The sequence below is a fragment of the Chrysochloris asiatica genome, unplaced genomic scaffold (assembly GCF_000296735.1).
Source record: "Chrysochloris asiatica unplaced genomic scaffold, ChrAsi1.0 scaffold00127, whole genome shotgun sequence".
In the NCBI taxonomy this organism is placed as follows: domain Eukaryota; kingdom Metazoa; phylum Chordata; class Mammalia; order Afrosoricida; family Chrysochloridae; genus Chrysochloris; species Chrysochloris asiatica.
In genome coordinates this window covers 470,900-489,160 of record NW_006408645.1, presented here as the reverse complement: position 1 = coordinate 489,160, position 18,261 = coordinate 470,900, and the positions used below count along the sequence as shown (strand labels likewise).

General features: G+C 40.5%; 1 protein-coding gene across 1 annotated transcript in view; it reads left to right on the top strand.

The window, feature by feature from the left end:
* The first annotated feature begins 273 nt into the window (after positions 1-273).
* Positions 274-18,261, top strand: part of MYRIP (myosin VIIA and Rab interacting protein) — a 438,367-nt gene continuing 420,379 nt past the window's right edge. Inside the window, exon 1 of the mRNA XM_006869177.1 lies at positions 274-383. Coding sequence (XP_006869239.1) covers positions 274-383 — 110 coding nt within the window. The remainder of the gene's footprint in view (positions 384-18,261) is intronic.

Genomic DNA, 18,261 nt, shown 5'->3' with positions numbered 1-18,261 from the left:
AGAAATTGAGAACTTTTGGATATTGTGTGTGGGCATCCAGTTGATCAGTAGCATTTTGGATTTGTGAATTCATCTGTAAATGTTTGACGGTCATGAGAGTAGAGAAAGAGACTCCATTATTTATAAATACTTACTTATATTTTCCATGGGTTTAATTCTACTTTAATAAAAAAAATTACTCCGTTTAATACCTTGTTTTTATCTTACATTCAATATGTGGTCTTTGCTTTGATTTTTCAGGACTTTTTCCATCGCCTGTGTTTGTATTCAATCATGGGGAGGAAGCTGGACCTGTCTGGTTTAACGGATGATGAAACAGAACATGTTCTTCAGGTGGTTCAGCGAGACTTCAATCTCCGTAAAAAAGAGGAAGAGCGATTAAGGTGAGTTTCCTCTGTGCCCAGCTGGCTGGTGTGAACCACCATAGATACGTGAAACAGGCTTCCTGAGAGTCTTCTTGACAGGTAGCCCAGGGTTATGTCTTTAGGTCATATTAACACATTCTTAAGTTTAAAAGGCAAATGTCCTGCCCATTGTAAGAACAGTTTTCCATCTTAATACTGGTCAGCAACTTGCCAACCTGAAAAAATGTGAATGTTCATACTCCCTGTTGAAATTTTGTCAGGGCTGCTCCCTCGTGAACTCTGTAGTATATATAGAGCAAGTGGAGTTTGTGGTGAAGATGGATAGTTCAAACTTGGTCCTGGCTACAGTTTTCCTATCAGCAGATATTGCCGGACAATAACTAAAGTGTAATATGAATATGTATTGGGAGAATTAGACTGATGCATACAGTATCTTCTGTGAAGACTCTCAGCTACCATGGTGCTGGAAAAGTGCTGCAAAATCCTGATACAAGAAAACTGCCCACTGGTGGGGATGACATCCGCTCGCTCAGCACCATTCTTCCCATTTTACAGAGCAGGTAATTGAGACCTGGAGGAGGAGAGCCTCTTGATTCCCTGCAGTTGTTAATTCCACTGTGGACCGCTTTTGGAAATACTATGGCAGCTCATTGTTAGGGAAGAGATGCCTTAGTTTGGAAGAAGAGTGATAGAAATGATATGAGGTCATGTCTTAAAACCTGATAGGAAGTCATTGCTAGCTCCCTCCCTTTTTCCCTACAGCTGTAGGATTGCTTAGCTTTCTTTATTCAGGATTGCTTAGCTTTCTCTGTTCATGGTACCATCTTCTTCCTTGAAACTAGGCACAAAAGCTTAGAAATGTTATACCTCCCTTGCCCTGGTTCCCGAATTCAGGGTGGTGCTAAGCCCTGTTAACTCTGCTTCTCTGACATCTCTCCGCTGATCCTCAGCCGAGTCCAGCTTTAGTCCCAGTTATTGAAGCCATCCTTTCTTATGCTCCTGCTTCCACTCTCAGCTGCCACAACTCCATGGAGGATGTTAGAAATTTTGGCAGACAAAAAATTTCCCATCCCTGCACACGATTACTGAGTTGGAACTGACTAGACTACACATAACTACCACCATTAGACTAACTCTGAGCACCCTGTCATCTTTATTTTCACCACTTCTTTTCCTTCCACTCTCATATTTATATACATCTATAAAGATCGAGAGTTCAGGTGAGAGATACAAGCTGGAGATAAAAATTTTACAATGGAAACCATCACCTAGATGAGCAGGAGAATAGATAAACCAGGGAAATTGAGTTACAAATGCCAGACAACAGAAACACCTGCCTGAAGTTTGTGGTCACTGATTTTTATTGAGACCATTGTCCATGTGGTCATTTAGCTTACTCAGTTTTGTGCCCCAGATTATAAGCACAGGACCTGGTATGTAGCGGGAATGCCCCAAATGTCTGTTGAATGGATAAATAAGTACAAACTATCACTCCAAATGGTAGACTTCATGTGTTGTTTGATGGATTGGTCTTAATATTTTTTATGAAACATAATGTCCACCTGTGTACCATGCTTCTTCTCCTGGAAACTCAAGTGTGAGTTCTTCAAGGCCTTGTTTGATGGCCTCTTCTGAATGAGGAGAGTTGCTTTAGCTACACCACAAAGTCAGGGGCCACTCTGCATGGAAGAGCAGCTCTGCAGCTTGGTTTGGTTTAAAGATAGCGCTATTGCCACGGTGGACTCAACAAGGTGGTTCCATCTTTCTGGTGAGAATACTGGGTCTTACTGGGCAGCAGACCGTGGTCCTACTACAGTTCCATGTGGATGCATGTTTGTGGGATCTGGTTGTGGCTGGGTAAAGAATGCTGCCTGACTTATTCCCAGGTCAGGCTGAGATCTGTAGGAACTGCCTTCCCAACTACACAGATAGCTCAGGGCCAGCATCCCAGGCTAAGAGAAATTTGAGGCCAGGAACATGTCCAGGTGCTTGGAAGGTGAAGTGTGTGTGGACGAGAGGTTAAAGTTGGTGTGATGGGTTCTGCTTTCGCTTGTGGAGACTTCCCTTGTTAGAAAGGTGCTTGTGCCTTCTCTAACCTCAGGGCATGGATCTTCAAGGAAGCAGACAGTCCCCCACATTAGAACTGTGGGATTCAAATCACCAGCCTCTAGACTTAGCCCTCATGATCAACTCCACTTTGTACCTTAGCTCCCGTTTGTAATGGAGAGAAATGGGAAGAGGAAACAAAGTAATTTTTATAAAGCACATTCTATCCTCTAGGCACTGGCTTGTGTTCAATACAGAAACCCTGTATTGAACTGTATCTGACTCTCAGTGATCCCGTATAGGGTTTCTGAGGCTATAAATCTTTACGAGAACAGAAACCCTCATATTTTTCCTGTAGTTGGGCTGGTGGGTTTGAACTACTAACTTTGTGGTTAGCAGTCCAGTGCTTTTCCTACAGTACCATCAGGGTTGCTTTCAATGTATAGCATGCATTTAAAAGGGAAAAAAAAAAAGTGGGAGGGAGGAAGAAAGGAAGGAAAAAGAATGTTTGAAACTATCAGTGGTCAAATGGGAATGACCTTTGGCCACAGCACACCTAGTGGTCTGGCGATTGGATGTTTTCTTTCACTGAGACCACCATCAATATTTCCCTTCTTCCCATGGCACAGTTGACCTGCTTCAGCAGGGGCCTAGTAAATGGCATGACACTGGGTGAGTTCAGCAAAGAACTTTATTATTGGACAAAATGAGGCTGGAACATCACCACCTCAACAGAACTAAAATAGACACACATCTGCCTCACTCTTCTGTATTGCTTGGATTTAGGGCACATGGAAGGAAGAGTCCAGGATGCTGTGATTAGAAAATATTTTTAGTTCATTAATGTTTACTTTAATGAATGCAAACCTTAGAACGGAAGCTTTTTAGTTTCCAGTTTCCAGCTGAATTAATTTTTTTCTCCTGACCAGCTGTGTTTTATTTACCTGAGAGATCTTAGGTGAAGCGGTCACCCAATGTTCGTAATGATCTGTTCTTAGTGCTGACACTAAGTGTAGTAAATAGGTGGTTGAAGTGTAAATTAAGTGTCATCAGAATATATCAGGGTAAGGTAGAGAGTCCTGCTTAAGAATGCAGCACAAGCAGGTCATTAAAATGAATTCATAGAAAGAGAACTAAAAGGCGTCAGGGAATCACTGTGAGCCACACTGCCCTGAACACTCTGCTCCATTCTTTGACTCCTTGAGGCATCATCCCTCTAAGGAAGGTCTCATTTTACAGTGGTGGTACCCAGGCACAGAGAGGTTGCGAAATTTGTACAGCATCACAGTTTATTGGGAGGTGGCTCCAATTCTCTCTCTCAAATCCTCTTAGTTGAGTGAATGACTTAAGCCTTCTCAAAGCTGTGTTGGTTTTTTAACTTGTAGTTTAATAGAGAGTCAGTCGTGAATAGTGAAGGTAGCTCTCATTTTAGAGTCTGAAAATGTGGGTTCAGGTCTTAGTACTAGTCCCAACTTGTGCAAATCACTTACCGTTTAATATATTTTATCTCCTCTGTGAAATGGGAAAGAAGGTGCCTGGTGTGGTGCAAGTGATCTGTGTTCAACTATTAACCTGGAGGTTTGTGGTTCGAGCCCACATAAGGGCACCGTGGAAGAAAGGCTTGGTGTTCTGCTTCCATAAAGATTACAGCCTTGAAGAACACTATAGGGAAGTTCCATTCTGTCATATGAGTCAAAATTGACTCTATGGCAATGGGTTTGAGGTTTTAGGACTCAGGGTAAGTGGTTTGGGTTTGAAATGGGGCAAATGTTGCCTGCAGTAAGTGCTGTGTTTGAAAGTGCTCTGTGAGTTGCTAGAGACATGAGGGTAAGTGATAGTAGTTGCCATGGATTTGTTGCGGAGTTCTGAGATATGGGAAGCCTTTCAGAGTGGAGAACCACAGCAAGCATCCTCAGCTGCTGAAGGGGAAGGGCAGGTAGGGCTTCATGCCTTCAGCTGGGGCCTCCCTCCCTTGGAGAATGGGGGCCTGAGCCTTTGGGCTGGCTTCATTGGATATTTCATAAGCATCTCAAGCTGTGTGTCCAAATGGTTTCCCCTCCCATGGTGAAAGCAGCTCCTCAGCCAAGCCTTGTGGAGAGTGATGGACACCAGTCCCACTGCAGACCTGCAGATGTTGGACTCCTGCATCCTTTTAGCAGGATACGAAGCAGATCTTTGCAGGCACACCAAGCAGGACCCATGTGGTTTAATGTGCTCTGAACAGAGTTTTCGACTCAAGTGAAACTTGTGGCTGGATTCTCAGATTACTACTAGGTTAAGCTGCCTTCAGGGAAGTGGTATTTAAGGAATAATGCTTAAAAGCCTGTTTTTGTACTTAGGTACAGTGCCCCCACGTGAGAGAGTAGAACTGCCCCACAGGGGTTTCCAGGCTATAAGCTCTACAGGAGCAGATGGCCAGGGCTTTGTCCCATGGAGCTGTACTAGGTGGGTTCAAATCATTAACCTTTCAGATAGCAACTCAGCAGTTAACTGTTGTACCTCCAGGACTTCCTGATGGAATGCCTGCTGTGTGTCAAATGTGGTTGATACTGAGTACAACGCAAGAAACAACTCTGTGCACTGCCCTATCTAGGGAATAGTGGGAAAAGACAAACATCGAGCAAAGAATTCTAAAAAGGTCTTTAACTTCAGTTTTCAAAAGGGGTCATGCAGGGTGTTTGTGAATGCATAAGCAAACATTGCTTAGAAATTCAAGAGTCAGAAAAGGCATCTACAGGTAAGTACATTCACACTGTGTTCTGAGGGATTATCAGGAATGAGCCAGGTACAAAGGGGAGTGCAGTTTGTAGGTGCAGGTTTGGGGTGTGCAGAGCTGTGGAGGTACCATAGTTAAAGCATTCAACTGCTAACCTAAAGGTTAGTGATTTGAACCCACCAATTGCTCCATGGGGCAAGATGGGGCAATCTGATTCCTTATAGATTACAACTTTGGGAACCTTATAGGCAGATCTACTCTAGATCTACTCTGTCCTATAGGGTTGCTAGGAGTTGGAATTGACATGACCTGATGGGTGAGTTGGGGTATATGCTTAGGTTACTTTCTCCGTGGTAGCCCTTCTCCGTCCTGGTAGCATGATGGTGTAGCTGAGCACACGCATTCCAAGCAGCTTCCAGAAATGAGTATTCTGGAACACAGAAAGTGCTCTGGTCACAAGAATGGGATTAGGGAAGAAGATAGGAGTGGGATTATAAAGAGGGGATTTGGGGAGAGCTTCGAAATCGTTGTTGGCATAGCGTTACAGAACCTGCTCCCCACACCCAGCTGAACCAAGCAATTGAAAGTTGGGTACTTCCTGGTTTCTAGCTCCCAAGGACCTTGTGAAGGGAGCTTTGGTGACAATACTGGTTAAGCATTTGATTGCTTACCAAAAGGTTGGCAGTTTGAACCCACCCAGTGGTTTCATGAAAGAAAGACTCTTGTTGATCTCTTTCTGTAAAGATTACAGCCAAGAAAAATCTATGGGATTTTTCTTGGCTGTAATCTACTTTATCACCTAGGGTCACTATGAGCCAGAATGAACTTGACTGCACCTAACGACAACAAGGGACTAGGGGAAGTGGGAGAGAGGCTCTTTTACTCTCTTTTCGTTCAGTAACATAACCATAAGACTTCCTGATTACCTATGTGTATATTGTGGATCTTGGTTACCAAACAGGGGCCATGGTGACAAAATGAGTAAATGTTCAGCTGCTAAATGAAAGGTTAGTGGCTTGAATTCACCAGCTTCTGGGTGGGAGAAACATGTGACAGTCCACGTCCATAAAGATTTGCAGCCTTAGAAACTCCATTGGACAGTTCTATGTCCTACTGTGTCTCTTTCAGTTGAAATCAACTAGGCAGCTTGATATCAAACTCTGGATACAAGAAATACATAATTTCTTCCTTTCCTTCAAATGAACTAAAATTCATCTCTCAACTTTCTGATAGACTGGTGGTGAACTCAGTCATTATTAGGGTTCCCTGTCTTCCAAGATTATGCAAAGATCCTGGATTTGTATGTAGTGCTAACATATTAGGGCAGCATCTCCAGTCACCTATTCATATAGGTTTCCTCTTTAATGCTTGTTATCTGGATTACATGATCTTGTTGGTTGGACTGAAAAAAAGAATGAACAAATCAATTAGGGAAGAAAGAATTAGGGAAGAAAGACAACTAGAATGCCCCCTTAGAAGCAAAGATATCAAGACTTTGGCTTACAGACTTTGTACCTGTCATTGGTGAGTGGCTATGTGCTATGAATTTAGTTCCAACTTACAGCAACCCTATACAGGGTTTCTGAGTCTTTTGGGGAGCTTTAAAAACCTCATCTTTTTTGAGGAGCAGCTGGATTCAAACAGCTGACTTTGAAGTTAGCAGCCCAACATGTAACCCAAGACACCACTAGTGCTCCTTTAGGACATGCCATTAAAAAAGACCAATTACTAGAGAAAGACAACATGTTTGTTAAAACAGTGTCATCTAAAATGAAGGAAACTCTTAATGAGATACTGTCAGGGACTTGCCTCGACATAGGGGTTCGGTTCACGAGGAGGAGATACCTGACGGTGGTAAAGATATATCAAGAACGCACAGAAAGAGACAAAGAGAGAGACAAAGAGACACTCCGAAACCAGAGTGAATGCTGGACTGGCATCAGGCAGATCCTGTGTTGCAAACATCTCAGCCATGAAGGCCGTAATATCCTGCATAGTAAACATCTTAGCTAAACAGGCCATATGGTTGCAATGTTGGACTGTGCCCCCTGCATGCTGTAACGCATGCCTTGCCAGTTGTAATGCACCTGGATTCATTCTGCGCCTTCCTTTTATTTAGGGGAGGAGCTTCACACCAAGCTGGGAGGACTTAGGCAAGGTACAGCTAACATCAGTAATTTTCTAGACATTCAGGTAACTTTACATCGTACTTCGCTGGTTCGAATCCCAGGCCAGCAACTTGGTTTCTCAGGCTCAATTAACATATCTATAGCCCCTGAGCTCAGTTGGGGGAAGGTGAGAGGTAAGGACAAAAGTTTGGGCGGAGTCCCGCTGTTTCGGCTTCCTGAGCCAGGTTTTCAGGAGGATTCGAGACGCCCAGGTGAATGGGCTGCACCTGGAAAAGGGATTAGGGAGGATGGGTTCTTTGTCTATAGAACAAAGAACTGAGAAGTAGCTAAGATATTTTTAGTTAATCCTTTGGAGAAAGGCTTGACCTTGCAACTTTTACAGTCTTCGGCTTTAGGAAAATAATCACATTTATCTGTGGACATAAAGGGCTCATGTCTGCATTTAATTATAACATAACCAAATACTAAGATGAAAAACAATTTGCTATTGACTGCCAAGTGGCTAGATCTGTTACACTCGGGCCTATAGGGCCTCGAACCTCTGACCAGGCCTACACGGTCTGCAACAAGATACATTGACAAAACAGACCACCAGTGGATTCAAACATACCAACAATCTTGAAGATGGTGCAGTGCTGGGCAACATTTAGTTCTGATAATGCATAAGGTTGCCATGCTTTAGAACTGATTTCAATGGCAGATACCAACAAGAAGAAGACATTTTTGTAGCAGACGCCCAGCCTCTGTGTAGACTGTTTACATTTTCATAGGCAGATAGTTAGAAGTGGACTACTGGGTTTTAAAGTGATACACAAAAGTTGTTATGTGCCGTCGAAGTCAGATTTCCTTGTCAATGTACTATTGGCAGCCATTTAAAAATTATCTTGAGCAAAATTTTACTTGCATGTAATATTAATGATACTGTTAGATGATTTCCACATTCCATCGATCCCACTTTTCTTTAGACTGGGCATACATATATGGATGTCTTTCAATTTATTTGGCCAGGTTGTTGTGTTCTAGATTTCTTGGCATAGATGAGTTTGTGCCTCTAGTACTGCATCAGTTTGTTCAAAGATTTCAATTTGTATTCCATCAGTATCTGGAACATTTTTCTTTGCCAATGCCATCCATGTACCTTGGATTTCTTCCTTCAGTACAGTTGGCTCTTGATCATATGCTATCTCTTGCATCATTCAACATTTTGCCCATAGAATCCGTCAGTATTTCAATTTGAGCATTGAATTTTTCTTCAGTTCTTGCAGATTGCGAAATGTTGAGCATGTTCATCCCTTTTGTTTTTTAACTACAGGTCTATGTACATTATTTGACTTTGTCTTCTTGAGCTGCTATTTGAAATTTTCTCTTCAGCTCTTTTCTCCCATTAGCTTTGTTGTTGTTGTTGTTAAGTGCCGTCGAGTCGGTTCTGACCCATAGCGACACTATACAGGGTTTCCGAGGCTGTAAATCTTTACAGGAGCAGAGAGCCTCATCTTTCTCCTGTGGAGCGGATGGTAGTTTCGAACTGCTGACCTTAGGTTCACAGCCCGATTCGTAACCACTATGCTACCAGAGCCCCATTAGCTTTAGCATCTGTAAAAGCCACAATAGTAATAAAGTTAAGGATGGAGGTTGCTGGACAACAAAAAAGGCATGCTAAATCCCACTTATACCTCCAGGGACTTTGGGTTGAATCAAATCAGGATATGTGTAGAAAACACACATTATAATTAGTTAATTTTATTTTTTGTTTATTTGTTAGATAATTTCATGTAGATAGTAAAAACTAATGTGGTATAAAGAAGAGCTGATAATGAAAAGCACAGATCTTTTGCTTGCTTTACGTTTAACCATGTTTGTTCTTAGTCCTCCATAAGTCTAAAAATATGGTTATATTGCTATTTCTTGATATGTCCATTTTAGACATTTCTTTTAGTGCTCTGCTCTAAATTGTGGGGATGTAGATCCCTTACACTACCCTGGCCTTTCATTTGTTGAGGATTATATTAAGTAATATTTTTGGCTTGAGTTTCTATTGGTCCTTTGTCAAACTTGACAGAAACCTGGTTCTTTATCCACAATTTCTAACCTTCACAATTTAACTTGAAAAGCATAAATGTGAATATGTAGCCTGGTAGGATAAGCATTAGACTGCAAGGTAGGTTTAAACAAGAAGGTTGGCGGTTCAAACTCACCAGCTGTTCTTCGGAAACACTATACAGGGTTGGTATTATAAGTTTGGAACCAACTCAACGGCACTTAACAACAACAGTGCCCCTTACTACCCTTTCAGAGACACAGTGTAATGCTGTAGGATAAACACTGTTCTTCTAACTGCAAAGTCAAAAGTTCAAACTGACCAGCCTTTCCTCAGAAACCCTATACAAAGTTAACAACACTTAGAACAACCTTCCTTTCATTTTCTTTATTTCACACCTTTTCCTGAGATACCTTTACTTTTAAATATTCAAGATTGAGGCATTTTACATTATGTACTGTAACTGTATTTGAGTGTCTCTTATTCTGCTTATAGGTGGATTTTTAAATGTCAGAAACCAATACGCAGCCTTTAAATAATTATAATTGAAACCATTATAACTTTTCCCTCTCTCTCCTTTTTAGAACTTTGTTTTTCTTCTTTTCTCTTTATTGTTGTTGTTAAGTGATGTCGAGTCGATTCCAACACGTAGTGACCCTGTACAGGGTTTCGAAGGCTATAAATCCTTACGGGAGCAGAAAGCCTCATCTTTCTCCCACGGAATAGCTGGTAATTTCCAACTGCTGACCTTAATGTTAGCAGCCCGATTCGTAACTATGAATTAATTATGCTTCTATTTCTTTGCTATCCTTTTGAAGGAGTCTTAGGAGGGAGTAGAGGGCACAGTGTTTGCTTAGTCTGTCATCTTGAATCTAGATGCCATAGTAACTGGCTTGCCAGGGTCAGGCAAGGATTTTGGCGAGCCTGCAAACATTCCCAGAATGCAGCTTATACATAGAGCGCTACTCTGGAATCAGATGTCTCTGTTTATGAATCTTTATTCTACCATTGATTACTTCGGGCTGGATACCTATCTTCTGAGCTTCAGAGGTCAAAATGTTTCCAGGAAGGCCTGGGTCAGGAGTAGCTGTACATTAGTTAGCACTTTATTTTCCTGAAGGAAGTTGGTGTTTCTGGAAGCTCTGCCCTGATTTTCACTTCACCTGTATTGTTGGAATTTTTGTGGGCAAAGGCAGCCATGCCATAGGCTCTGTTCTGTCTGTTTTGGATCATCCCCAGGTTCCATCATTCCAGGTATGCCTGTGATACCTACTGGGAGGCACATCTATCTCTTCATGAATTTTCAGGTTTCAACATTATTTTTGCTTTAATTGCCCTCCCTGCTTTTATTGTTGATCCCATTAAGAGAATAAAGAAGGCTAAATATTTAATAAAGAGTGTCTAAATGGGATGGATTCAGAGGGACCCTGGTAGCAAATGGTGTTATGCACTCAACTATTAACAGAAGGGTTGGCCATTGGAATACACCAGCCCATTCATGGAAGAAAAGACCTGGCAATGCACTCCTGTTAAGACTTAGCCTATGGAGTAGTTCTGCTTTGTCGCTTTAGGTTGCTATGGGTCAGAATCAACTGAGTGGCATATATCAACAACAGATGGAATTCAATGAGGATAATAAATGAAATAGTATAACAATACTGTAGCTTCAACTCTGCCTATAGTGGTTGTGTAGGGATTTGTCATCAGCATATGAAGTTTCTCCATTTCTTTCTTTTCTCAATCAACTAAACATCTCTTTAAAAATCTTCGTATAGTGAAGAAAACGGAACTCAGCCTTTGTCACATTTGGAGTCTTGGTATGACCATAGGATAAGCATTGGACTACTAACCATAAGGCTGGTGGTTCAAACCCACCAGCCACTCCTTGCAAACCCTATACGGAATCACTCAGAGTTTGAACTGACTCGACGGCACTTACCAACAACATTGCCACATTTAAGGCCAATGATGTTATAGAATTCTTACCCCATAACTATATTTCCTCTAGAATTTGAGTTTCTGTGGTACAGCAAGAGTCACTGGGATTAGTGTGGTATCTACACCAACTTTGAGCTTGGTACCATGCACCTTTGCCGAGTTTTTGGCCAAGCAGGTTTTTGACAGCCTGGCTTATGGCAGGAGTGAGATTTTAGAGAGGGAGACAGGCAGAGGAAATGCTAAGTGCTACTTCCTAAGCTGTCAGCTTGGGGGACAGTGATGGTCCAGTGGTAAGAATTTGCCCTTTTCCTGAGGGAGGTCCAGTTTTGATTCTTGGCCAGTGCAACTCAGTCCTAGGAGACTTGCATGCTAGTTTGATGCCGAACAGGTTTCAATGGAGCCTCCAGACTAAAATACACTAGGAAGAAAGTCCTCACAATCTAAATTCAGAAACTCTGCATGGAAAACCCTATGGATCCCAAAGGGCTGATCCCATTATATATGGGATAGTCATGAGTTGGAGAAAACTTCATGACCACTGGTAACATCTGCTTGCTGTCACTAGAGGAACAGAGTGTTTGAGAGCAGTGTGATAAAGGTGGAAGGTAGGCCTTGTTTTCCTCTGTTGGCCTTCAAGTTCTCCCTGTTGTGCCAGGGACATGGGAGGTTTGCTGCCTACTTGAGCACCATGATTTCCCACTGCATGTGGACTCTGTTTGCTGGAGTGTTGAGAGTTCGGATTAGTCTACATCCTCAAAGGCCATGTTCCTTCCCTCTTTCATCTGCCTTTCTCCTTATCTGGAAGATTTCATTGTAAGAACTGCTTTATCTTGACCTTTGCCATATAACAAATGGTCTGCTATTAATATCTGTTCAGATGATAAATAGATTAAAAGATGTGAATAAGTAAATAGGTCATCTATGTGACAGAAGTCATTGTTTTTGTCGAGTACCATTGAGCTGTATAGGATTTCCAAGGAGTAGTTGGTGACCCTGTATAGGATTTCCAAGGAGTAGTTGGTGGGTATGAACCGCCAGCGTTGTGGTTCAAACAGACCTTGTGGTCCGGTGCTTATCCTACAGCACCACACCAGGACTCCAGAAGCAGATTGTTATTGTTAAGTGAGGTTGAGTTGGTTTTGACTAATAGCAACCTTATGCAGTTTCCAAGGAGGGGCTGGTGGGTTTGAACCGCCACTTGAGGTTCAAATTGACTCTGTGGTCCAGTGTTTATATTACAACACCACACCAGGAATAGCCAAATATTTCATGTGTTTCTGTATCTTTCCCAGCCTCCTTTGCAGTTATGTTGAGGCCATCTGACTGTGTCAGGCCAATAGACTCTGGGAGAAAGGATGTGGGTCACTTTAAAGCCAATACAGTTAAAGCTCGTGTGCCTCTTCAGTCTGTCACTCTCTGCCTGCTGCAATGACCTGGAGGCCTCATGCGGTTGTTGTTAAGAACCTTGTATAGGGTTTCCAAGGAGTGGTTGGTGAATTTGAACCGCTGACCTTCTGGTTGTTGCCAACCTTGTGGGCCAGTGTTTAACTCACAGTGCCACACCAAGACTCAGTGGTATCACTAGATGGAGGGAAAGTAATCCCTGACACACTTGATGGAAAAGAGTTTCTAATGACCACTTGGGGAGTTTGTGTGAGTACTAAATAAACTTCTTTTGGATGAAATCACTGAGGCTCTGGGGCTTATTTGTTCCTGAAGAGTAAAACTTAGTTTCACAATACCTAGTATCAGTGATGAGTGCTGAGGTACCCGAGTACTCATTACACCCCAAGTCTTGATGTCACAGATGGAGAAACTGGCTGAGGATATGCAGGCAGTTAGTGGCACACTAGCCTACACTTGAAGTTCCTGGTGCTGGGGACTCCTTGTCTTCTACCATCCTAACTCATGCAGTTGAAGATAGCTGTGCAGAGCTCTTCAGACTTAACCCTGGAGTCACAGTTCATATTGTAAAACACATTTACAGCATGGTTTTTAAAATGACTATTAATTACGTGTCTCTCTGGTGTTCAAATTGAGGTTTGGCAACATATCTTATAGCCTTGGAACTTTCTTGTCTAGTTTGTGCCTGCCAGCAGCTGGTTATCATCTGGATTACTTCCAGAGGTTTGCTGGTGCTTGTATGGACTTGGTCTGTCATGGCAGCCGGGTTTAGAGCTGATGAAACTGTTTCCTGTAACTTGCCATTCACTGTTGGGGTTTGCTGAGCTGACAGTGCACAAATGTATCCCTACTCAGGACCATCGGGCCAGGACCTGGTCAGCAAGGGCTAGGGAAACGAAGGGAGGAGACACACAGGATGCGGGCTTGGGGTGAGCAGTGAGAGATCACTTTCTGCGCAGTCTCTTTCAGTAAAGCTTAACTGTCACAATCCCTAGCTTGTAGTATCTGAAGTCTCCCCATTTTGCCTGTGTTAAGGAAGAGGAAGTAAACATACATAGAGGCTTGGCGTTTCTGGTTCGTTGTACAGAAACACCTTTGTGGTTTAATAACCTCTCTTTTTTATTATGTAGAAAGAGCATAGTGCTTTTAATAAAATGTATTAGTGATCATCATTCAAAATTCATTTCATTTTAAACAAATTAAAGTTTTATTAGAAGAACTTAATTTTTCAAGAAGTTCTCAGTGCATTTGGTTGGATGCTTAAATCGATCTAATGAATTAACAAAAACCCTTGATGATTAACAGCCATCTCTGGAGGTTGTAGTTCCTTATCTTTACTCAGCTGGAATAAATACTACTGATGGTTTATGACATCGCTATGTATGAATGTCACAGCCATTGAAAACACTATGAAAAAATAGCAGCTGCTGTACACCAGTGAGATAGCCAACATTGCTACAGTTACTGAGCTGAGTACTAAGAAAAGTGATAAGGGAACCCTTTCTCCTGATCACATCTACCTGGAGGCAATCAGAAAGTTTAACAATACATCAATATATACATTCTTCTAAGCATTGAAAATACATCTAATTATTGAAGATGACAAAAAACAAAAACACAAACAGAAGATCTTGGCACATGTCCAGAAACAAGATAGAGTAAGTGGAACAAATGAGCTGCATGTAGACCTAGACTTCCCATTGAAAGGAGGGCAGGCTTTGTTACTGCCTGAGAAGGAATTCAGAAGAATGATACTGAGGTGCATCCAAATGCTCCGTAAAGAGGTTAAGAAAATAAGTCAGGAAAATCACACAAGATAGAAATAGCACTGGAAACAATCCAAAAGCTACACATACTCAACTAAGTATTAAGGCCACAGATAAACACTAAACATGGCCAAGAAACAAAAGCAGATGACCATATCAGCACATGTCCAGAAACAAGTTAAAATGTCTGAGACACATTACCTAGAGGTAGACATGGACTACATTCTGGAAGGAAGACAGGCCTTGGAAATGCCTGAGAAGGAATTCAGAAAAATTACTATGTTTCAAAACACTTTACAATGGAGTTGAGAAAAATAAGGAAGACGTCATGAAAGTGATACAGGAACAATCAAATAAGATAAATACAGCATTGGAAACAATTCAAAACCTACAGAAAGAGGTTCAAACGATTAATAATAGAATATCAGAAATGGACAATACACTGAAAGGGCAAAGGAGTAGAACTGAAGAGATTGAAGCCAGAACCCCACTGAGCTGGAAAACAAATCTCTCAATACTGCTAAGATAGAAGAGCAAGCAGATAAAAGAATAAAAAATCTGAAGAAAGTCTAAGATTCATGTGGGACAGTATAAAGAGAAATAATTTAAGAATTATTGGCATTCCAGAACAGGAAGAATCACATAAGACCACAGAGGAGACAATTGAAGAACTGGTGGAAGAAAATTTCCCAAACATCATGAAATATGAAAACATATTATGTCACTAAGACATGATCATAATCATATTCAAAGATGAGAGAATACTGAAAACAGCTAGGGAAAAGAGAAGTGTTACTTTAAAAAGCAAGCAAATAAGATTAAGCTCTGATCTTTCAGAATAAACCATGCAGGCAAGAAGGCAATGGGAAAACATGTATAAAAACCTGAAATCATCTACCCAGCAAAGATGTCAATCAAATATGATGGTATAATAAAAACATTCCAGGATAAACAGAAGCTGTGTGGCGCAATTGGCTAATGTGTCAGACTGCAAAATCATTTGAACCACAAGGTCGGTGTTAAAGCTAACCAGCTGCTCCTTGGAAACCTTATGCAGGGTCAGAATTGACTTGATGGCACTTTACAACAACATGGGATTTTGTCAAAGTCAACCCATGGCTTTAAAACAGCCTAAAGGGAGTTCTTTGGGCTGAACCAACAAGAACAGATCACAACCAGAGATAGATACACATGGTAGCACCATCTGGAACTCAATCAACAGATGGAGGAGTCCAGAACAGAACAAAAATTGTAGAAATGAATTCAGAGATCTGGGAGGTCAGTCTATGATCAAAACACCTACAATATGAACGAAGGTAAAAATACAGGAACAGAGATCCAGATGATGAGGAGGTCAGGTAGATTGCAGGATAAAATAGAATGTTAGAAAATGGAGGAAAAAATAGCAGAAAATAGGGTAACCTCAAAGAAAAATGAATACTTCACAACATACTAAGAAAATGAAAATCCAAAAACATGGAAACATTAAAACAATAAAGAAACTTGACAAGAACACACAAAAAAACATGAACTCAGCACAGGAAGGCATGCAGGAAAACTACTAGCACCAAAAAAAAGTAAACATAATGACAGCATTGAATTGATACCTATCAATAATTGCACTGAATGTCAATGAATTAAATGCACCAATTAAGAGATGGAGAGTTGCAGAGTGAATGGATAAGAAAACAAGACCCTTCAATATGCTGTGTGTGTAAGACACACCTTACACACAAAGACAAGAACATATTGAAAGTTAAAGGATTGGGGGGAAAATATGCCAAGCTAATATTGCAATTTTATTGCAATAAAAAAACAGCAGGAGTGGCAATACTAATCTCTGATAAAAAAACAAAAATAATAGATACAGTATCTCATGATTAAAGGGTCAATAGAACTAGATGGCATTGCTGTAATAAATATCTACACTCCCAATGAAAAAGCCCTAAAATATAAGAAGCAACCCCTAATAGATTTGAAGAAAAGAAATAGATCCACAATAATAGTGGGAGATTTTAATACACCACTTTTCGTAAAAGGATAAAACAACCAGAAAGAAATTCAACAAAAACAGAGAAACTCAATAATGACACGGAAGAACTAAACAACACCATCAGCCAACTTGACCTTATAGATGTGTACAGAACATTTACCCCAACAACAGCACAATACATTCTTTTTTTAGTGTACTTTCTCCAAAATAGGCCATGTATTAGGCCACAAAACAAACCTCCATAAATTTACAAACATCAAAATACTACAAAGCATCTTCCCAGACCACAATGCTATAAAATTAGAAATCAACAATGGGAAGACCAAGAAAATAAAGTCATATACATAGAAACTGAGTAACACCTTGCTAAAAACCTGTGGGTAGTAGACCAAATAAAATATGAATTCACAAAGTTCCTAGAAACAAATATGAAAACAAAATATACCAAATTCTTTGGTACATGGCAAAAGCAGTGTTGAGAGGACAGTTTTTTGAAATAAATGCATACATCCAAAAAGAAGAAAGAACCAAAACCAACACATTAACACAACATTCCAACAATGAGGAACAGACCAACAAAGTAAACCTACAGTCACCAAAAGAAAAGAAATGAAGATTAGAGCAGATATAACAGAAAACAGAAAAAAATTATAGAATCAACAGGACAAGTAGCTAGTTCTTTGAAAGGAATAATAAAATTGACAGATGATTAGTAAACCTAACAAAAGAAAAGAGGAAGAAGATACAAATAGCATGCATAAGAAACCATATGGGTGATGTCACAACTGTGAACCAATAGAGAAATAAAAAGGATAATAACAGAATACTATGAAGACTTGTACTCCAACAAATTTGAAAATCTAGAAGAGATGGATACATCTTGAGAAAAATACAACTTACCTACACTTACACAGACTGAAGCAGAAAACTTAAACGGGCCCATAATAAAAGAAGAAACAGATCAGTTCCTCAAAGAACTCCCAACCAAAACAAGTCCAAGTGCAGATGGTTTCACTGGTGAAATGGTTTCACAGGGAGAAGCTATCACCAATTCTACTCAAATTATTACAGAATATAGAAAAGGATAGAAAATTTCCTAATACAATTTATGAAGCAAGCATAATCTTCATACAAAAACAAGGGAAGGACCTTAGTCAGAAAATTATAGACCAATATCCCTCATGAACATAGATGCAAAAATTCTCAACAAAATCCTAGCCAACAGAATTCAACCACACGTTAAAAAAATAATACATCATGACCAAATGGGATTCATATCAGGGATACAAGGGTGGTTCAAAAAAAGGAAAACAACATGATTGAATTGATTGATAACAGACAAGGCATTTGACAAAATCCAACGTCTATTCCTGGTAAAAACATTTAACAAAGTAGGAATTGAAGGGAAATTCCTCAACATTTTCCTTTGATTAAGAGCATATATACAAAACCAACAGCCAGCATCACTCTTGAGAGAAACTGATAGCCTTCCTTTTGTAAACAGTAACCAGACAAGGATGCACTTTATCACCACTCCTATTCAATATTCTGTTGGAAGTCTTAGCCAGAGCTTTAAGGCAAGGTAGGGAAATTAAAGCCATCCGAATTAGCAAAGAGGAAATAAAACTCCATTTACAGATGATACCATCTTGTTCATAGAAAACCCAAAGACTGAGGGAAAAAACTACTAGAACTCATTGGAAGATTCATTAAAGTGGCAGGGTTCAAGATTAACAGGATATAAGATCAATATCTTTGCTTGCTGAAAGTTAAGAGGACTTGAAACATTTACTTATGAAGATCAAAGAGCACAGCCTTCGATATGGATTACATCTCAATGTCAAGAAAACAAAAATCCTCACCACT